General features: G+C 42.3%; 2 protein-coding genes across 4 annotated transcripts in view; one reads left to right on the forward strand and one right to left on the reverse strand.

Moving 5' to 3' along the window:
- Window positions 1-8,525, reverse strand: part of Slu7 (Pre-mRNA-splicing factor Slu7) — a 22,754-nt gene extending 14,229 nt beyond the window's left edge. The window contains exons 1-11 of one of the 2 annotated variants that reach the window (XM_065430021.1): window positions 8,392-8,525; window positions 7,520-7,722; window positions 7,269-7,416; window positions 7,083-7,163; window positions 5,168-5,332; window positions 5,013-5,084; window positions 4,151-4,285; window positions 3,314-3,411; window positions 2,582-2,649; window positions 1,214-1,410; window positions 702-806 (exon numbers count right to left, since the gene is read on the reverse strand). In XM_065430021.1, coding sequence (XP_065286093.1) covers window positions 702-806; window positions 1,214-1,410; window positions 2,582-2,649; window positions 3,314-3,411; window positions 4,151-4,285; window positions 5,013-5,084; window positions 5,168-5,332; window positions 7,083-7,163; window positions 7,269-7,416; window positions 7,520-7,674 — 1,224 coding nt within the window. In that variant the 5' untranslated portion in view covers window positions 7,675-7,722; window positions 8,392-8,525. Of the gene's footprint in view, window positions 1-701; window positions 807-1,213; window positions 1,411-2,581; window positions 2,650-3,313; window positions 3,412-4,150; window positions 4,286-5,012; window positions 5,085-5,167; window positions 5,333-7,082; window positions 7,164-7,268; window positions 7,417-7,519; window positions 7,723-8,025; window positions 8,166-8,391 lie in introns of those variants that run through there. The other variant, XM_065430015.1, reaches the window with a different exon arrangement.
- LOC135900552 (NADPH-dependent diflavin oxidoreductase 1-like) lies at window positions 8,429-17,839 on the forward strand. 2 transcript variants are annotated; one of them, XM_065430024.1, is made up of 6 exons: window positions 8,429-8,565; window positions 8,677-9,162; window positions 10,667-10,889; window positions 13,462-13,773; window positions 16,735-17,049; window positions 17,527-17,839. In XM_065430024.1, exons 1-6 carry the CDS (start codon window positions 8,493-8,495, stop codon window positions 17,747-17,749), a joined length of 1,632 nt encoding a protein of 543 aa, XP_065286096.1. In that variant the 5' UTR covers window positions 8,429-8,492; the 3' UTR covers window positions 17,750-17,839. The 2 variants fall into 2 exon arrangements, with proteins under 2 accessions (XP_065286096.1, XP_065286095.1); XM_065430023.1 differs by having other exon boundaries at window positions 8,493-9,162.
- Window positions 17,840-22,678: the final 4,839 nt, after the last annotated feature.

A 22,678-nucleotide genomic window follows, 5' to 3' on the forward strand; every position in this document is an offset into this window, starting at 1 on the left:
TTGCGTGGGATATCCAAGGGGATGTTGCAACTGATCGATATAGACAACAATTTAAGATATCCAGGTTTGATATCTGGGATCAACTGTACTGCCCAAGGGACTTGAAGCCCATTAACAGCCATATGACAGATATGGTAGGACAATTTCTCACCTTTCCAACCATCATTGCGTTTCAAACTGAATTTATGCAAACTGTAACTTTTGATGACAAACTTGCAGTCTGCAGTAAGTAAGGTTGAAAAGTTTAGACTGTCATGTTCAAACTTTGTAAGCCAGAAACTTTCTGAGGGAGATCACACTAGTTGCCACCATGAGACCCTGTTGGTGCTATCCACCACCTGCCAACTATTAAGCAAGGGATTACATGTATGTACTCAACTGACAACAACATATCAGGTCTGCCAGGCTAGTCTGCAGCCAAGCGGATGCTCATCCCTGCAAGTTTGCTTGTGTTCTTAGTAGGGACAAAGAAGAATGCTGACATGTTCCCACAAAACGTATAACGAGGCAGAGAAGACAACTATTGCTCATGGTAATCTCAACCGATGCACCAATGTAGCATCAACTTTTTGAATTGTTTCATATAACCATTCACTCACTCCTGTCTGCACTACTTAGGGCTTGTGCAAAAGACTGAAGACACAAGAATATCCAAAAACAATAATTAAGAGAACTAACAAAACTAAAGAAAAGCGACTTACCGCATGGTTGTTAATAAGGACATGTTCCTCATACTTGGACCGAATGACAGGCTTCTCAGCACCACGAATCACTTCACCATGCCTCGAATACTCAACATAGTCCTCCTGCAGCATTGTGAAACTGTTAACTACAGCCAGGAAGACAAAGTTCAGTTAACATTTTCTTAAAAGCTAGAAACCATATTCACGTCCACTTGGTAAACATCACGAACCTGAATTTATCATAAAGAAGTAGCAAACGCTGAAGATGATTACAGCATGCATTTCCTATGTGTTAATTCCCCCTAAACAGCCCCCCCCCCCCCTAACCTAAAAAAAACAAAGTGGGAGAAAGACTGTGACATAGCAATCAATTTTGGTTTACGAGAGCAGCCCTAACAAGAACATCAATGCAGAAGAACCAGCGGTGAGCTAATTTCACTCCTTAGGTCATCATCACTGCACCACACTGTCAGTTGTGTTAGTTACCAATATTCACTTCAACAACTGCAATTCATAAAACAACTGCTTACCGTCTGGGCAAATATGAGCTCCTTTGGAGGCACCTGTAAGTGCTCTGCTCCACCATACTTTTCTAGGATGCTGTCCTTCATGGAGTGACGGAACTCCTCCTCCTTTGAAAGGAATTCCTTATTCAACAGTTCAGCCTTGGTGGGTTCTGCTTGCAAGTGAACATCCACACCTTTTTCGTAGGCCTGCCAGGCAAACACTGAGAAACATAAAATTAATGTTACAAAGCAATGCCAAATCACTTACCACTGCTCAGCACTCTCATATAGCTAAAACACACATTAAAAGGAACACTAAGAAAATAGGTTAAAATATATTCCTACACTGTTGCTTTTCCAGGCCAACAGCCGAGACTTTTAACCTTAACAAAGGTCAAAAGCGAGACTGATAGTGACATTACAATGAAATTCCTGCAATAGCTCTCAAAACCATCTGAGCAATGTTAGTTGGTAAGCTCTAGAGGGGAGTGAGAGGGTATGGCCAACACTCTGAATATTTCTTCCTGCCCCCAATTTCAACACACCTAATGAAAGTGCAGAATCATGCTCTGGGGTTTTATGTGCCAAAACCACAATCTGTTTATGAGGCACCATACTACCAACAAATTTATGCTCAATTTGAAGTTTGAAGCTCATCACATGGCAGCATGTAACAACTCACATTGCTGTAGCGCGACACACGGAGCTGTGAATAAACAATACTTTCTCACAGCTAACACAAGCATCCTGCAACTGAAAGGAGCAGTCTGCTCCTTATGTGCAGCCACTAATGTGAACCTCCTAAAGGCCAATCCGAATTAAATTTCGACCACGTAAAAAGTTTAGTTTCAGATATTGCAGATGTAGAGCAGGCTCTATGCAAAATTTTACGTTCGAAATGCAAGTGGATGCGTCATGAAAAGCTAGCAAAAAATAGACACTTCTGATGCTGTCAAAAAAAAAAAAATCGTATCTACTGCTCATCGATAGCGATGCATGACCTCCATGATTAGGCATCATCTATGTTTGCTCACAGCACGATAAAAAATATCAGAGGCGATGTGCTGGGATTTACGTCATGTCCGCTAATCACAAGGTGTGCATGTAATCTGCTTAGGTGCAGTTTAAAGGCTGCCAAAAAAAAAATTATACAATTAGCAGCCCTGTAGCTTTGTCAAGATTGCTACAATAGTATATACTAGTAATCTATTTAAGCCAAAGTGCAATTTCGTTGTAGCTAGTCAGGCTGTGCAGCCGGCCCACAAGTGCTGAACTTCTGTGCAGCAGAAATTTTGCAGCTGGGTTCACAAACGATGCAGTGAAGCCTATGGTGTTAAAGCCCCTTCAAGAACTTCAAGAAAGATTTTACAGTAATTATGCAGCCATGCTTACACTGAGCTTCTGCAATCTTCTGAGTGTCCCCACTGTACCGAACGAAGTTATCACCAGCAAAATGCAGCCTGGAAAAAAACAAAGAGAGACTGCCTATCATTAAGGAATCATGTACATGCACACACAAGAGAGCAGATAACAGCAGAATACAATAGGTGGCTGTTGCTTTCTTATTACGAACTCATATTATATTTTAGCAGCAAGTACGGCACAAGGAACTAAAGAAGAAATAATCTACAAGCACATTTTCTTGCTGGATATTTCAGGTCACTGCCAAAGATCACACGGCAGGATGCTTGAATGTACTATTCTGGCAAATAACATCAGTGAAAACAATCTATGCATTCAGGGCAGATGTTGGCGGAACAATAACATGCTCCCATAAAGCATCTTGTACGATCAAAATGAGCGAAAACCCAAGCTATCTCAAGAGGCGATTCATTGTAGGCCATTGTCCTGTGTTCAGGGCCAAATTCCGAAATTTATTGCAATCACCAACTCTCCCTGGCTTTTATGCTACTCTGAATATAAGAATCCATCACAGTGTAGTGCTACATTCCAGTTCAAGGTTAGTTCACACAGCTACTACAGGAAAAGGACACTGACATGACAGGTACCAATAAATTCATTGTTAAAGTCGGTATGCATGCACATGCATGTGTGTGTGAGCGAAAGACAGACAGACACATACATATGGTTTGCCTTTGAATGGCTTCATTCTTGTCAACTTACTCTTCTGGAGTCTTGTTCGAATTCTTGTACGGATTATCCCTCATGGACCGTGTCTTAGGGTCATAATAGGCAGAGTTTGGGTCCAGATTTCTCAGGTACTAAAAGGAAAGGATAAATTTACTTAGAAAATGATACACATTACAATTGTAACACAATTTATTCAGGTCTCTAACGGTGCTTTACATCATTGTTGGCTGAGTCTTGGTCTGAAAACAAAGCACAGTAAAAGGACTTTGGTAGATTAACATTTTCATTAAATCTATCCAGTGAAGATGAGTCCTGCTTGTTATGGCGAGTTATGCTGATACAGCCAATGACAAATGCTGCTCTTTCTGGGTAGGATAAATTCCACAGCTGAGAAGCTAGATTTAAAATTTTAGTTTCAGCTACACTTCTTTGCATCAAATGGAAACAAGTGAACCGAAGGTGTAACTTTGCATACTTGCTTTACATTGTACTTTTCCAGCCAAAATAACAGCAGTGCATTAAAAAAATGGTGACTATAAAGTAAAACTACGATTTTCTTGCAGCAGGAAGAAGGTTAAGAAATACGAACGGACAGATGTCGGCCACTGCCTTATAAGCGAGTTACTGAAAAAATATTCCAGTCTTATTTTAGGTTTGCATTAAGTGACCACCAGTTGTTTCCCAGAAACGTTTAGAGGTCACTAAGAACAGAACTACAAAGAGCAACATAGGCCTTCTTCCTACTCAATTGTCCAGCTATATGTTCCCTGTTAACATCTGCTTCCTCTGAGGAAGGGGAGCCAGCACATACTTTTAAACTCACTCCATGGCCTGGATGGCAAAGAAAATAATGTGCAAAGAGGTACACACCTTTGCAACATCTTCACGTATACGAAGGTTTCGCACAGTGATGCGCTGCTTGCTGTCCACTTTTGTACCAGGCATGTCTGCATTATCTGCATACTTGTCTTCATCACCATCTACTTCCTCATCACTGTCATCTCTCTGCAGGAGTACAACACAGTAGCATTACACTAAATATTTCAAAGACATAACAGGACTAACTGAAACAAACTCGGGAAGTGTAAAAACGACAATATACCAGAAGTTAAATTAGACACAAACTACAGAAAAAATAATGTCGGTGCCACAACAAAATGTCCAAATGAGCTAGATTTCTCAAGTTAACAAGCATTTTAAGCATAGAAATTGAGTACTGGAGGTTAAAAAAAGGCATGTGTTTACTAACTTCTATTTTTCAATGTTAGAGAAAGCTAAGAACTGTATGTAAAGTCTTTTCAGTGGTTAACCTGTACTAAATTAGCCCATTAGGAAGGTGAGCACCATTATTAATAATAACTTAAATACATTTACGAGGGTGCATGCAATGGAACCTTCAAATGTTCACTTTGCCTCATAACAGGTGTTTTGACTTGAAAAGCTCTTATGGAGGCTTGCAAAACCATTTATACTACAGAATTTAACATTGTTACTTTGTGCACGTGAATGGTTGCAATTGCATGGTTTTCTTCACTGTGTTCACTCTCATTGGAAAATCCTCGTGTAGAGCTTCATTTCCAAGATGAGCAATGGTGATGTACTACTATTTTGTTGCCGGAAAACATCACGAAACACGTCAATTTAGGCATTAATATTGCTACGCTGCAAAATTGAACATTCAGCTTGAAGTGTTTAACAACAAAGTAAAATGCAGCATGTTGGCCAAAATTACCTCTCGTGTACTGACACCTTCCAAGTTCAAGATGTCATGCTTCAGCTTGTCTTCCTTCAGCTGCCGTTTTGCCTGCAAGCAAAGACATACGAGTAAACTGTGTACCCTGTGCGAGGAAGACGTGTGATTAAATAATAGAGCGACCACAACATTACCTCTTCTACTTTCCTGTATTCTTCTATAACAGCCTGATAGCAGGCAGGGTCGAAACCATTCCATCTATCCCGCTTCCCATCATAGTCCAAATTCAAACCTGGCAGGTCTTTTTCATCAGGTGCAATGTCATCATTTGTAAACTTAGCACCAACTTTTCGAGGCCTCTGAACAAGCAAAGAGAATGTCCATGTATACAATTAGATACATTCAGAACAAGATCAGCACTCTTTTAAAGGGTCCCTGAAACGGTTTTGACAAATTTTGTTGACGAGTAGGGTGCCGCTACAGTAAAACATTTGCACCACAATTTAACTGTCTCACATTAAGAAAACAATGGACGACTACAAGTTACCCTCCTCCCTAGCCATGCTTTTTCTCCTCAACTCTTTCGTGATTGGGGCCAGGCTCCGCCTTCACTAGCTCTGCGTCATGATGTGATGTCGCGTCGTCTACTTCTGGTGTCTTGGAGCCAGCATGCGAAGCCTCTCTAACCTCTCCGCTAGCCGCCTGGCCATCGATCCCCAGCGAGAGCTGTCCAAGCAGTGTATTGTGCGAGCGTTCCGTCACAATGACGCGCATGTCCGTTACTCCAGTAACTGCAGAAGTGCTGGGTCTTTCGATTGATGGGTGGAGGCGTAAACTAAAATACCTTCATACTACTACCACTGTGAGGAAGGGGTTTTAGCGTAAACGTGAGCAGCCTGAACAGTGCAGCTACCTGGTGGTACAGAGCTTAACCAGCCAAAAACCAAGCTAACATTCCTTTAACTGAGTGTAAAACATTTTTAAGCACTTAAAAAGATAGTGTGTTCATGATTACACTGCTGTTTAAAGTGTACACCAGCAGCAAAGTAGAATACACTTGGTTACTGCTATATTAGCTCTGTGTTTGTCTGGTTCAGCTCTGTACCACCAGGTGGCTGTACCCTGCAGGCTGCTCACGTTTGCGCCTCTAGCCATACGGCAAAATGGCCAGTCTACCTGCGTTTACCGGAATACCAGACGCGCTAAAACCCTCTATCGTAGTAGTAATACTGTGATGTGAACTGACGGCCTCAAACGCACACATCCTGGTGCCGATCAGATATGAAAGTCCGATACACTGCAGCCATTCCACTCGCCTGTTGCCTTGCAAAGGGACAAGATGTCACAGCTTGAATTGTCACCAATCGCTAGGTTTGCAGACCACAACACAACAAGGGTGATGCATGGTCCTTGCAGAGAGATCTCGAGATCGACACTGACTGCACAGCTTGCATCAACACGGAGCATGTTGTAACACAAGCAGACAACACTTGCTGTGTGCCTGCAGTGTTTGAGTGCTTACTGTCGTTATGTAATCTCTTTCTGCTACTTTTTTCTTTTATACAAACACATAACTAACATTCCAACAATTACAAACATTTGTTCACCATAAAGTTGGAAAAATTATCGATGACACAATGTGGGCAGTCAATGAGATCGCTCACCCGACTGACGTCATGCATGCCCACTACGTAGGTGGTAACAGGGCAAGTGAAAATTCAGGGAAGTGGCACAGCTGCGATCGGTAGCGATGCAAATTTTTTAAAAACTTGTAATAAACACTTTACGCAGAGTGCTTAAATGTGTCAATCATTAATGATCAGAAGGGCCTACCCTAATGACTCAGTACACTTGTACAAAATTATCAAAAACATCTCAGGGTCCCTTTAAGATAGAAAGAACATAATACAAAAAGCAGCCCTTGCAGAGAACAGCCTTCACGAACGTACATAATCACTTAGGATATGTCGGAATGTGATGCAGAAGGCACTTTTCTATAATGAATTACTTTATTGGCAGCCTTTTCTAGAAACTCCACTCATATGTTCGAATATGCAGCTCCCCCGTGCCTTCCACGAGTTAAAACTTGCAGTAGCATGTGCAAGTTACCTCTAAGCAATCCTTCCGCTTGTGGGTCAGGGCACCGCAGTTTTCGCAGGCACCTTTTCTATACTTGGTTGCTCTAGCATCCTGGAAGAAACAAATATATATATATATATATTGCAAAGTGAGGGTCTTTCTGGCCCACCAGAACTCTTTCTGGCTCAAGATTTCATTCAGAAACGTGTTGCTTACGAATTCTCCCCGAGAATAGTAGTCGCTTATTCGACTGAATTCCCTCTGCTTCTCGGGCTGCGGGCGCTGGTGCTTCAAAGTGGGTCCTTTTGCCCCAAAGTACCATGGTGCCGAAGATATATACTGAGGAATATGCGGGTTGATGTCTCTGCACAAAACGCGAGTAGGCAGAGTCAATCAATATCGCCAAGTCTGAGCTAGCATTCACAGTCCGTTCGGTGTGCACATGAAAATCCCACTCGGAAACTTACTTTCCCTCCTCATCGACAGCGGCTGGTGCTGTGCCAGCCTTCCTGGCCTCTTCAAGCTCTTTTGCCTTCCTCCAGTCCTCTCGTGACTGTTTCTTAGGCTCGTCAACCTCCTTGCTCTTTATGATCTCCGAAACGGGGAGATTCGTCTGATTCATTTTCTTTGAGCAGTGCTCGTCGTCAGTCTGCCGACATTCAAATACTTGCTGGAATACAAATAATCGGCTAAGTCCACAGCAATGCAAGTGGCAATGAAGAAAGTACGCGTTATGACTTGAAAATGTAACCATCTGAGCCCGTAATAGATGTAAATCAAAGGCGACATGCAGGTAAAAAGCAGCGTCAACAGGGCTTCGCTGGCGGTCATGAAAAGCAAGCTTGAATTCAAAGCGCCATGACGGCACTGTTGAAAGCAAACCAGCATTAGTATCCTCTACGTACTAACTCAAGGTCATTTCTGACGTAAACAAAAGCATTTTAATCTAATAACCTATCAAACATATACTTACAGTGTTTACTACGACGATTGCTATCCAACAATCGCGAGACAACTGCGCACGTATTAAATCCTACCGGACCCAAACAAAGCTTTTTGCTGTCCTTTTTACATCTTAAAGAACCCAAGCTTTAAATTATATACAATTGTTACCAGTTACTATGTGATTATCTAACTTGATAATTATTAAATACTAAAATTACCTTTTGCGAGACCACTTACATCACTAGACATGCTCCATACATTCGAGACTGCGGCTTATTAATACGCGATAGAGTAGTGACGCAAACGCGCGTGGTAGGAAGTACTAGAAATAATATAAATGGAAGTCTGAAAACTGGGATGAATGAGATTTGTTGGCATGCGAAACTTGACTAACTTGACTCTGTGGATGCTTTGGGCTTCTTGTAGCGCTGGTGGTAGCGCATATGAGCTGAAAGTTTCGGCAACGTCTGCGTGCGAGAAAGAACTGTCGCAGATATGATGGATCGGCGTTTTCTGATCTTATACGGCAGTCAGACAGGAACTGCTCAGGATGTTGCCGAAAGAATCGGTAGGCAAGCGAGGCGGTATAGATTTTGCGTCACTGTATCGGCTATGGACGATTATCCTGTAGCGGAACTGATCAAGGAAAAATGTGTTTTGTTTGTCTGTGCTACGACAGGACAGGGCGAAGAGCCCGACAACATGAAACGTTTCTGGTCGTTTCTCCTACGGAAAAGCTTGCCCTTGAATTCGCTGAAGACGATGAACCAGTCCGTGATCGGCCTCGGTGATTCTTCTTACTTGAAGTTCAATTTCACTGCGAAGCGCCTGCAAAGACGTCTGGCCCAACTGGGTGCCAATTGCTTGCTCGACCCTTTGTACGCCGATGAGCAGCATGAACTGGGCACCGACGGGATGCTAGATCCGTGGCTGGGGGAATTCTGGAAAATCCTCTTGAACTTGCACCCGCTTCCCGTCGGGTGCTTGCCAATCAGTGAAGAACTATTGCCGGCGCCGAAATACGGAGTCATCTGCGAGACGGCATGCGCGGACGGTCCTGGAATCATATACGAGAAGTTATTTGAAGCCACTGTAATCTCCAATCAGCGTGTCACTAGCCTCGACCATTTTCAGGACGTACGACTTCTTAAGTTAGATATTCAAGGTTCGTGTTTTTTCCCCCCCTATCTTTATCTTTCTTATGAGCACTATGCGAAGAAGAAAGACGAACAATAGGGTAAAAATGTCGTACTTCTCATGTAATTATGAACATTAAATATATGCAATATATTTAGACCCAGAATATTGAAGACACAAAAGGACGATTCATTATGGTTGAATACAGAGAAATAAAGTATACATGACACAAAACTTGTGCAGTTTCGAAAACAAAAAGAGGTAAAAATAAGAACGTAACACACATACAGAAAAGTCTGCATGAATATAATCATAAAATATATAATCGTTGTATTCATCTGTTGTTAGGAGTGTGGTTCATGTCTTCAGACATCTTTCTTTAACATTCCACCACACATTTCGCTGCTGAGCACAAGGTTGCAAGTTCAATGGGAGCACAATGCAAAAACATTTGTGTGCATGTTGAAGAACCTCGGGCGGTCGAAATTAATTTGAAGCCCTCCAGTGCGGCACTAATGCACTGTGCACTTTCAGGGTGTTAAACCCAGCAAATTTTAAGATTGTCATGCATCGCATTTCTTTATAAAGTTAGGCAAGAGAGTGAACCATCTGGGAAAAATATGTTGACAGCTAAACAGGAGAACATGCTGGCTAGAGGCATGTATGAACATGGTAATAAGCATGGACATTGCGCGTTGTTAGGGATGTCTGTGAGAACTTTCACTGTTATTGAATTAAGAGTAGGGCTGGATCTATTAACCTCTCAATTAATTAATTAATGCTATAAGTGTGATTAACTTTTACCTTAGTTATTTAACATAGCATGAGCGAAATTGGCCAGGTGTCAGTGCCGATGTCCCCACTTCGCTATTTCAACAGCAAGGGAGAAGACCACAGACTGAGTGTTCCGGCTAAGACTGCACCTGCCCATTCATGTCTCTCAGAAGTCAGGACAAAAGCCATCCATGCGTCCTGCACTTCAAGTTGGCAGGACTATTGGTGCAGTGAATAGCTCAAGTCCTATGAATTTGTCTTAAGTGAGTTGACATGCTTGATATATGGACACTCTAGCAAGGTGTCGCTGATGTGATATTAAATTGTCTGTTTATGTACAAACAGCATGTTTGAATTTTTTTATCTGATGTACAAAAATCTGCAAATCTGATTCATCATTTAGTAAATTAAATAAAAGGCTCTGATTAATAAGCTTAATATTTTTAGTCAATGCCCAGCCCTTGTTATGGGTAATGCCTTTACAATTCATGTCATTCTTGCTTAGTGCAATTTTTTGTTAACTCTTTTCCAGACACCAAACACAATAACGGGCCTCGTCACAGCCCAGGCATAGACCACACCAGCCTCATGGAAGACATTCTTAAGTGAGGCTAGTGTAGTCTGCATGAAAAAAAAAAGAAAGGAATGACTTGTTATGAGTTGATGTGCAACAAGAGCATTAACCCCTTATAATACTGTCATGATAGGTAGTAGAACTGAATCAGTTTCTGCTTTTTATTTTCCTTTCCTGCCAACAGATTCTCAAATCACTTTTGAGCCAGGCGATGTGGTGGTGGTCTACCCAGAGAACTGCGAAGAGGACATCGAGGAGTTTTTCAGGCTCTTCAGCTTCAAGGCTGACATGTACTTAAAGGTCACACCAACAGAAGAAGGCACACCACTTCCAAACTTTTTATCAGCACAGGTGTCAATTAGAGAATGTGCCCAAAAATATTTTGACCTTACATACATTCCTAAGAGGTAAGCTCTTCCACAAATTTATGCGATTTGTGATGTGGTGGTGGTGAAATTGCAGTTGTGTGAGGAAAGCAAAGGCAAAAACCATTTATTCTGAATATGTGCCAAAGTGTCCCTTGCCTGCTGATGTAACCATGGCATTATGCAGCTAAGCATGAAGTCGCTCAGTAGTGCCATGCCAGTGTTTCATTTCCAGGCATGGCAGCTGCACTTTGACGTGTACAAAATGCAGAAAAGACATATGTGCCGAGATTTAGGATGGAATTAAGAGGCGAGATGCATATGTGCCTGATGTCTTTAAGTTTTAAAGCTGTAGCTTCGCTCCTTTAAGGCTTTACTAATAATGCATATTGTAGTAACTGGATTAGCTTGCTTCCTAGCTTACATCATCTGAAGACAGCACTGAGCAAAAGTACAGCAGTTTTTTGTTGATAATGTATAAAACCACTGATTGTTATGAAGAAGCTGATTTAACCATGATTGGTGTGGACTGCTCAGAAGCTCTGATTGCTGGTCAAAGTATATGCTTAAATTTAGCTTGTTTGTTGTGGATTTGTAGACTCTCTGATTAAAGGGGCCCTGAACCACTTCTGTTCAAAGTTTACAAATGCATTTGTAGTTAAATTAGACTACTTCAGAAATACTTTGCCACAAGAAAATTCTTCAATGCGTTCAGCAGAAGTGGAGTTATTGGCAAACATACCGCTTGCAGTGCTTAAGCTCCTTCTTCAATGATTTGCACTGTGAAGGCTACGGCAGAGGCAGTGTGCCCACAATGCTCCACCTACTGAACGTCAACGTGACTCACAGTTGAAATTTGATTATGGATGTTCACGTAGACACCACTATTTCCGATTTTGGCACCTACGACGCGCCAAACGTGCCAAACACGGTTGTCCTCAGCGAGCCACAGTGCACTCATCCAGTGGACTTATCGCGGCACCCCACGGCGGCCGCAGTATCTACCACAGTGTGCAGCTGCAGTGTTACAGACCGCAGCTACTTGCAACTGCAGCGTTTGGTTTGTGCACGACAGGGCTAGAGCGTGCACTCACACTTATAGTCTGACTGTGCTAAGTGGTGCAAACTGGCTTTGTCCTGCACCAGCTTGACCGACAGATAGTAGCCACATCCAACTTGCACATTTTGAAGCACTATCAATAGCTCAATACGAAGCAAAGCCTGCCAAGGTGTGTAACCAGGAGTGGCCAGGAGTGAGCGCGCGCTGTGCATGGGTGCATGTGTGCACATGCGTGCATGTGGTCTGACCTTAAGTTTTGCATGGTTCGAGGCTTGTTGAGTGTTCAAAACTAGTCGAAATTAGTGAGTCTCAACAGCTGCGACACCAATAAGCAGGGTGGCCAAAGTTTAGTTACTACGCGGGTGGTCGCGGCCGAGCATGAGCAGACAGTTGTCGGCTTCTTCTAGAAGTATGTCGAAATATGAAAGCTGATTTTCACTTACTTCAGCCTGTTTATTAAACTGCATCAGTAAATACACACAGCAACAGTAGGAAGAAGTGTATTGATGCAAACACCTTTCTTGATTGATGTTAGCTATTAGCTATTGGCCAATAGCAGCCGCGTATGGTAACCTGTTATATTATGAAATAATGTGTCGAGAAAAGAGTGAGGAGCAAGTTTCTGTTGAAAAGAGGGTGTTTGAGAAATAGGTGACTTAGCGCTCCGTATGCGAGATCTACGCACCGCGCACGATTGCAAAATTTGGCTGAGATGTTAACAATAACGTATGCTATCCGCAGACTGTTTTTTGACCTAGCTGGAGGGATGGTTCAGGGCCACTTTAATGTGAACACTGCTGCCAGTTCTACAACTCAGCTTAATACACTGCATTCTTTTTTTAATGTGGAAACTTTCAATAAGTGAACGGCAGGCACAGCAGCTGTGAAGAACACGCAAGAAAAGTTCAGACTGCACAAGGTTGTTTACTTTGAATTCTATAACTGAAAACAATTAAAGAAGTAGCAAACTCTTGCATAATCTGTAACATATTATTAAGAATATGAAACCAGAATAAAAAAAAAAGAAAAGGACAGAGGCAATGAAGCAGACAGAATGAATGCTGCACTTAAAACTGTTAGTTTATTTGAGGAAAACCACAAGCTAACGTTTTATGCATGCGCCAGACCATTGCAACCACATCTAACTCTATTCAAACTTCAAGTGTTGCTCTAGATACTTGCGTTCTTTAACAGTGAGTATAACAGACAGGTCACTGACACATACTCCAGAGCTGTATTTTTTAATGAGGTACGCTTCCAGAATCTTGCGTTCCAGAGTTGTCCTTCCCCTCCCGATCACACACACATAATTAAAAATGTAATTTATCTTTGTTCTGCTGCAGCACCAAGCTGGAGGTTAAAGTTGACTCATAATTATGTTTGATGGGGCCTGTAGTTTGACCCAAAGCACTCTTCTTTGCATCATGAGGCCTTTCGAAAAATACAATCCACCACACAGCAGCATTTCATGGCTATGTTCAATTAACATCTGTCTCGGAACTCCAGAAAGGCAGCATTTTAACACGGCGGTTATAACATCTCCTTTCCTTCTAGGTCATTCTTTGAGATTTTCTGGCACTTTGGTAACAATGACCTTGAGAAGGAGCGCCTTCGCGAGTTCAGCACTACTGCTGGCCAGGAGGACCTTGTGGATTATGCCATCCGGCCACGACGGACTGTGCTGGAAGTGTTTGCTGACTTCCCCCACACTACAGCCAATGTGCCACTAGCGTACCTTTTTGATTTGATTCCACCCATACGTCCACGTTCATTTTCTATTGCAAACTCACTGTTCTGCCATCCAGGACAGATACACATCTTGGCAGCCATTGTAAACTTCTGCACCAAGCTCAAGAAACCTCGCAGGTATAGTGAATAGGTTGAGTCAGAATGGTCTTGTGATGCCTGATTTCATAGCTGCTGAGATATTGCAAATCAAGGCAGGGAAATGAACAGTCATTTGTGCAGTCACATAAAACTTTTGGATACCTTTATAAACTATTTTGTGGAAGCGTAGGAGTGCCACTGTTATGGGCTATCAACACTGGTGTTTTCTAATTGTACCAGCCAATTCACAATGCTGTGGTCAATTAGCATGGATGAAAATGGTTTCACAGATGCATTCAGTGTTAACAACCCCATTAACGTGGCCTCACTGCTCAAAAAATTGAAAAAATTGCTCCCATAACATTCAAAAATTGCAGCAAACTGAAAACAACATCTTATGTAAGTTCAAAGTGCAGTTTTGTAGCTGATGCAGTGGTAGCTGGGCCGATGGACGAGGCGTGTTGTGACAATACATCTTGTTGACTGACTGATGTGATGCTTTGTAAAGCATAGTCATCATGCATATGACAATATTGTGGCTGAACGAAAGCCAATATTGCATTTAATTGAAGAACATGCAAGAAAAGTTCAGATTGCACAAGGTTGTTTACTTTGAATTCTTATTGGCAGTTCTTATTTTTATTGACAACCACCTTTTGGTGAAATGTTAAATGGTTCCCTAAAATTACTTTCGTCATAATTGGGAGAATGGCATATACATTCCTCACCTCAGTGAAGTCATCTATACCTTCTACAGAAGTGGAAGAAAACATGCACAGAGGTATGATTTTAATCAGCAGAAATGGTAAATCAATATGATACGTTTGTAGATTACTCAGTTTGCTAGAACGGATCAACAGTGAGTTAACAAGGGAAGTTCCAGCCAAGAGCCAACATTTTATTAAGGACACTTCTTTTCGTTGGCTCTGGACTGTGGCTTCCTTTGTTTGCTCATTGCTGATCAGTTCAAGCCTCCATTTTTCCGTGGCCCCTTTGTACAGGGGACTGTAGACGGTGATAACAAAAGAATGCAGTGGCTAATGCGCTGCTGTCCAACCTGGAGTGTTACCTAGTCTTGCTCACTCAGGCCTCGGCAGAGGTGAGCTTTCATTATATGCGTCTTTTAGGAATTATATATAAGAGTAAGGAGGCACAGTAGAGAGGTGCACTGTGGTTTTGTGGGCAGAGCTTGTAATGAATTCTTAGGTTGTCACTGAGTACAGGAGCACCTTATTAGCCCTTAAAGGCCAATTTTGGACAGCATAAAAAAATTTGTGTCAGCTAGTGCAGGTGTAGAGTAGGCTCCATGCAAAATATTACATTTGAAATATAAATAGATGCTTCACGAAAGGCTTGCAAAAGTAGACATTTTTTTATACCAAAACTGAAGAAAATACTGCCATTACCACTCACAGGGAGTGATGCATGACTCTGAATGCACAGCATCTCATGACATCTAAGATTGGGGGCCACCCGTGGCTGCCCACAGTGCACTGATAAGCCTTTGAGGTAACATGCTGGGACTTACGTCGTATCCGCTAACCGCTGTGTACATGAATAATCTGCTTAAGCGCTATTTATACACTGCTAATAAGGACATTTGACGATTGCTAGCTCCGCAGCTTTGCCAGAGTCATTTCAATAGTATATACTAATCATTCATAACCAATTTAGCCAAAACAAAATTTTGTAGTAGTTGGCCTTTGATGTTCACAAGTTCCTTTACTAAAGCAATGCACTTGTGCAAAACCATCAAATTTTTTTCATGTTTAAGCAAGCCCTTTGTTATCACAGAAAAAAATGTGGTAAAAGCGGCAGCACAAGCTCTTTTGCAAGTTTGTGTTGTAGCAGTGACTTTCTTCTTTATCTATGAACAGTTAACTTGTCTAAAGAAGATTCTAACAAACTGCCATCAACATAGCTCAATTGGTATATGCAATCACACACCTCGTGGGCGAGTTCTGGGTTCGGCTCCCCTCTGGAGGCAAAGAAGCTCTTTTGCAACTAGTTTGAGTAATAGAAGTAGGGACTTTATAATTTAAAAAGTAAGTATTTGCGTTCCAGTTATCAAATGAGCTCAAATGCATACAGCCATAAAGGGACATCAAAGAGCAACACTAGTCAATCTAAAGTTGTAAAGTATTCTTTCTATAAACTGTTGAGCATTTAATTGGTGAGAAAAGTTGATTACAAGTGGCGGAAAACATAGCGAAAGATCCCTTTCTTTAACTTAGTTCCTAAACTGCAGCCTTCATACAACATGCAGTGTGATGTCGCATATTTCAAAGTAATTTTGTGTATTTCAGTCATTTTCATGCAGAAAAATATTCTCAAAACTTGCCAGATTGAGTATTGGTTCCCCTAAAAGTGTAGTGTAATCGTTCTTTATCTATGTACTGTTAACTAGTCTAGAGAAGATGCTCCCATCCTTTTGCTCTATAAAGGTGTTTTCTCTCTCTCTCTCAAACATAGCTCAATTGGTGTAGCATCGCACGCATCATAGGAAAGTTTTGAGTTCGACTCCTTCTAGTGGCAAAGTTGTCTTCTCTTGCCTCTATCTTTTTTTCTCCTTTATTAATAATATGAAGTTTATTGTAAATTTAACTCTCACAATTAACTATTAAAGGTAAAAAGAAAAAAAATTCATTCCACTATGCTTTCCTTAGTTTCATTATCAGTTGGCTGCTTATGGTTGTTACTGCTACTAAAAACTGATCCCGTCAGTTTCCCTTAGTTGTCACACTCAGAGTAAATAGAACGCTTCACATCTGAGAACTCACAAAGCCGTTTTCTGTGATCAGAAAATGAATTTAAATACTCAGAGATAGTGTTCAGGCTCAAGAATATCAAAGCAAAAGGCAGTGTGCAAAAGGACCTATATTACAGGTTTTCCTATAGGAAGTAGGTTCTCCATGACATTAAAGGGTAGTTGTAAAGACTGCTTTGGGCAGAGTGACAATACTGAGATCAAGGAGTCCTGATATACCTGTCTCAATGCAGGGGCCTTTGCACTAGATTTTTGGCCAGCCTTGATCCTTCCAAAGGGACAAGAGTGGCCATCACCACAAAGAAAGGCAGCCTTCGAATGCCCCCTGATGGTGTTCCTGCCATTATGGTGGGACCAGGGACAGGGTGTGCCCCTTTCAGTGGCATGATCCAGGATCGTGCTCAAAGGGGCATTGCTAGGAACCTCCTCTTTTTCGGCGCCCGCAATGCTAAAGGAGATTTCTTCTTTGAGAAGGAATGGACCAAGCTTGTGGCCATGGGACTACTTGACCTGGTGACTGCATTCTCAAGAGACCAGGACCACAAAATGTAAGACATAAATAATGATATAAACATTTCAGCTTGCTAATTTCAGCTTGTATTATGCAGCATTAACGAACTCCAAAATACTGATGTCGAAAGCACAGTAATATGGAACAAGTGCCCATGTGGCCATCATTGTTTTGTATTCTGCTTTTGTTATTATTACTTTTTGTCTGCATGCTTACAGTTATTTGCTCATGCAACAGAAGTTGTGGAGAGACAAAAACTTATTCTGCTCTACAGCTTTTCATTAGACAAATGGGGCTGTAATTAGTAAAAAACAAATGAAACAGTATGGTCACAAAATACAGTACACGTTATGCAATGAGCTCATTGCTTCTGACTGCGTGTGTTGGTAAGTGCTTCAGAAATGTGTTATCATCTGTTGCCAAAAATTCACAGACATTTACTCTTCCAAGCATACATACATTTTGCTAGCATGTAGCTATTAGACACTATAACTGTGACTTCCTGCCTTTTCAGATATGTCCAGCACCGAATCAAAGAGCATGAAGGCAAGATTTGGAAGCTGCTGTGCGATGGTGGAGTCGTGTACATTGCCGGTAATGCAAAGGACATGGTACCTAGTGTGCGGGATGCCCTCAAGACTGTTGTCAAGTCTGGTTCTCTTACAGAAGAAAATGCTGAGGAGCTTCTAAAAAACCTTGAAAAATCTAAAAGACTACAAATAGAAGCCTGGTCTTAGCATATCTGTTATTTAGTGCTTTTAGATATAGGTGTGGCAAGAGACCACAACAAATGTTCCAGAGTTGTTCAAATGAAACATGGACTTTTATTGTGGTAGTGGCTTTCTTCTGCCTGAATGGCACTGAACCATTCAGCTTGAACTCCATTGAGGCGCTTGTCTCAATGCAAGAGGTGTTAAAGGGTTACCCTGCAATATTTTCTCATATTGGTAATAAGTATGCTTAGTCACTAGACAATATTGTCATGTGGGTAATATTTCTGTACATGCAGCAGGCAACCTATAGTTTGATTTGAACTTCCTGAAATCTCTGCCACTTTTTGGGTTTGTTCCTGCATACTCTTAAAAACAGTAGCTTTTGATCAGATATTTAGACTTCATGACTAAGCAATGCCTCCGGCAGAAGAAAAAGTGGAGAAGTTGCATCACTAATAGGGTCGTGGCCTTATTTGGTGGTAGAGGTTGATTTCACTGTGCCAGTGCTATGGCTTTCAAGATAGGTGCCATAGATGCAGAAACAAAGCATTGCACTACATGATTTCAAGGTCATGCCTATACAAAAGCTCAGCTTACTGATGGGCAGAGCAGGGCAGGTATTGTTCTTTGTGGGCACAGTGGCAAAGCTTCGAGTGCAATGATAAAACAATAATAAGAAAAATAAAGGCCATGAAGGAGTGGCAGTGGCTGCATTTCTGATTTCTGATAACTCTATTCATAGAACTGTATTGACATGCATACATTATCTTTTTCTGGTGAACATTTTTCTCAATGATAAACAATGATAAAAAAAGAAAAAGCCTTGAAGGAGTGGCAGTGGCAGCATTTTTTATCTTTAATAACTCCATTTAGGTAACCGTATTGACATGCATACATGTTTATCTTTTTCTGGTGACCATTTTTCTCTTGCTAACCACTGTTACAAAGTTATTGCTTTGAACAAGGCGTGCCATCAGGTATCAGAACTTTCTCGAATGTTGTCATAAATTCTGTAGCGAAAGAATATTGTCTAATTATATTGCATGCACAAAGCAACTAGTGGTGTACATTCTGAAACATACATGAGCACCAGCGATTACGCTGGAATGTATGATAAATGATGTATAAATAGCCGATGCACTTGACCCTTAGATCAAATTTTGATGACCGACAATTGTGCTCACTGCTATCATTGTGATATAGAAACAGACAAATCAAGCATGAGAAAACATAGGCAAAATCAATTGTCATGTGTCATTTAAATGTAGAAATAGTAAGGTAAAGGGGAAGTGAAAGTGGACAAAAAGATAGCTTGCCACAGGTGGCAGCCAAACCCATGTCTTCTGCGTTATGCATGCTGTGATTTACCAATTTAGGTTCCTCTAAAGAAGAAGCTTTAGCTCGGAACATATGGGAACTGAGAAATCATTTTTCTTGATTAGGTTTGTTGAATTTAAGAGAAAAAGTTTAATCTAGTGACTTTTTCAGGAGATCCTTTATTTATGCCATAAGTTTTCGTACAAAAATTATTCAAAATCGTAAAATTTAGAAAGACCAACTATCAAGTTTGCAGCTCAGTAACTATGCAATGAAAAACAATATCACAATTCTGTAGACTGCTCCTAATACTACATCTAAAGCGGGAAAAATTGATGTATTATACACCTCTCTAAAGTATACCACCAGTTTGTGAGTAGGTGTTTTGCAAAACCCTTGTAAACAAAACAAAGCTGTAAATTCATATATCATATGTGTTTACCTTAGATGCTGTAACGGATGCAGTCTACATAACTACGATATGTGTTTTTGGCACTGAGGTATGGATTTGGAAACTTCATGCTTCAGCTTTTTTTAAGCTTTCCATTTTCTGGAAATTTTGTAAAAAATGGCAGGCCTTAAACCAAAATTCTGCTTGCTTGAGCCATAAAAATTTAGCTTTCTATCTCAAATGCAACAAATTTCATTCAGATCGGTCCAGTGGTTGTCTCATAAAAGTGTATTTACATGTATTTGAATAGGAGGAATAGGCGTTGGCCCCAAGCTAAAGCTTGCTCTTAAGGTCGCTAGTTTGCAATAACAAGTCATCAAATCTGGCCTGTGAGAATTGCAATTGAATTTGCAACAATTGCCCTAAAAAAGTAATGTTCTTGTTATTTTATGCTTTTTGTACCTTTACCTCACCAATATCCCAGCAATTTTTTTACTGTTCTCTACCATATATTCATTCACCTTTCACATATTCTACCTTTAAAATTTGAGGTCTTGGGCAGGCTAATTACATCCTCAGTTTATTTATAGATGAATACTGCAACATTGTAATGGAACATGCTCAGTAGTTTCTATGGTAATTACGCATACTACCAGTAACTTCAAATACTACTAAAATAGTTATCAGTAAATTTTTTATGATGGTTTGTGCTCATGCACCCAAATCTGCCTATGAACAGTAGGACACTGTCCTTTGGAATATCATAAAACTTTTCCCTTTTGATTTCATTCTTAAGGTTATATAGCTGGCCATAGTAGTGTTCCCAATTTCCTTATTCCTCATCAACTAGCTTTGTTTTTCTTTCCACCAATCAGTTTGTTTATTTAATTTTTATTACATTGATAAACTCGAGTTAACTGTTTTGCCCAGTCTCTTCATGACTATGTTCTGGCTGACGGATGAGCACACTTTCTAGTTTGTGTATAAACTCCACTGCTGATGATGGCCCAAGCAGCCACAACCCTTCCAGGAGTAGGTTATAATCCAAACAAAGGATTGTAACCTGTGGGGTGGAGCAGAATTATTAAGACTGTCTTGTTGAGAAAATACCAAGCTAAGAGCGCACTGCACCTGCACTAAAATAGAAAGTAATGCAGTTCAGTGATCTTTGAGTGCACACTTTCTTATGTGCCATACTGAGCAGTCTGTAGGGCCCAGGTATAATTGGAATTTCTTAATCGCTGGGTCCCCCGATTAAAACATTGTTGCCCTCTGCCAGCAATGGGCTAATCAATTGCAGTCTCACGTCTGTGTTAGCTGCATGAAGCACTCTGTACACATCTTCTCGCCCGCACTACATTAACAATTTAATCCGAACACCGCTGGGCTAGAGTCCCTGTACTCTAGGGTAAATCGAGCTTTGACCGGGGCGCATTCTGCACGCACCCAGATCGCTGGGCACCTGGCGCATGCGTGTGGCGCACGCTCCTTGGGCCACCGGATGCTGTGGAATGGGGAGGGGATCAACCGCAGTGCGACTTGTCTCCTTCCCCGTCGACCACCTGAAGCCGGCGCATGATGGCGAGGAAAAGGTATTCCGGGCCCGCGAGCGCACCCTAGCGCACCATCTGCCGCTATGCCCGGAGGGTGGGCGAAATTCATGCGAGGGGGTTGCGCGGCCAGCAGCTGACGCGGGGAGGGGCTGTGGTGGCGCGCACCTGGCACGAGCAACGCACGTGGCGCTCCGCAGACGCAAAAACAGCCACAACGCCGGTAGCGCGCCCACGGGTGCCACTTGGGTGCAGCACTTCCATCGAGAGTGGCGCGCGCGCGGAGGAGAAAAATGCGCTGTTTCTCGAAGCGTTTGATTGTATCCGCCGCATGGCTGTACGTGCCTTCTCTGTGGCGTGCCTTCGAAGACAGTGAGCTGACGCGAACAACCCTTCAGTTCACTGCGGATATCTGTACGCGCGCGGCGTAGGACAAAAGCATACCCGCCGCGGTGGCTTAGCGGCTATGGTGTTGCGCTGCGAAGCACGAGGTCGCCGGATCGAATCCCGGCCGCAGCGGCCGCATTTGGATGGGGGCGAAATGCAAAAACGCCCGTGCCCCGTGCATTGGGGGCACGTCAAAGATCCACTGGTGGTCAAAATTAATCCGGAGTCCCCCACCACGGCGTGCCTCATAATGAAATCGTGGTTTTGGCGCGTAAAATCCCAGAATTCAGGACAAAAGTATTCAAGGCCGATGCGAACGGAGGACAAGACTGATCCGTATATTTCAAGAAAATTCGCTCCGCCGTTCAAAAACGGAAGAGGTAGAGTGTGCAGGTAGGCTCGCGCGCTGCCATTGTGTTGACGCAGTGTTACTACGGGCGCTGTCCGCTCTCCCCGAGTGGATTCGACGAGTGCCGAAGCTCGGGCAGCGGCTGCACAGAAGCTCGTCCGAGAGCGAGCATGCGTGACCCGCGTCATGAAGGGGGCCGTGGAGGGAGAAATGACAAGCGTCGAGTACCCAAATTCATTCATCGAAGGCTGCAAAAAAAGAAGAGGAAATGCGCCAGAGGGGTCACGACCGCCATGCGCCCCTGCGAACAAACCTCGTGCGGCCCTGTGCTTTCAGTTTCCAGAATAATCAAGGAGACGTTCGCGCGCTTCGGAGAAGGCGGAAAGGCCTGGCAGGAGATGGCGACTACAGTAATTTGCAGAGAGAGCTATAGAGCAATATAAAGCAGTAGTCACTGGAGTAGCCTACTTTTCGCGTGGATGCATGGTTGTTCAGCACATCCACGTAGTCGGAGCGGTCCTGATGGGCCAACTCCCGCCGCAGTTTTTCGCTGGTAAAATAAATATGGGGGTTGCCTCATTTGTGGCATAAGATTCTTTTATAACCTTTTGTATATATACATATAAATCGCCACGAAGAACTTCACGGACACTACGATAACGTGGATATCTTTGTCGAATAAGAAAAAATCGTCTCGTGAACTATGCGAGCGCTCGAAGACTGACGAGCGTTTCCGGCTGTTTTCACCGACAGGCGCGTGACTTCCAAGGTCTTTGTCCGCTTGTTTATGAACTGTTTTGTTGTTTGTGTTTAGACGTTTTCACCCCATCTCTCCGTGAGATTCATTCTTAATTGAGATACGGAAGAGTTACTTACGAGAGGTTTAAATGTCGCATTCTGCTAGCTGTAACAGTAGCCGAGTATGCCGCAACAATTGTTGGCCACCTGCTGAGAGATGA

Source organism: Dermacentor albipictus, chromosome 1 (genome assembly GCF_038994185.2).
Source record: "Dermacentor albipictus isolate Rhodes 1998 colony chromosome 1, USDA_Dalb.pri_finalv2, whole genome shotgun sequence".
In the NCBI taxonomy this organism is placed as follows: Eukaryota; Metazoa; Arthropoda; class Arachnida; order Ixodida; family Ixodidae; genus Dermacentor; species Dermacentor albipictus.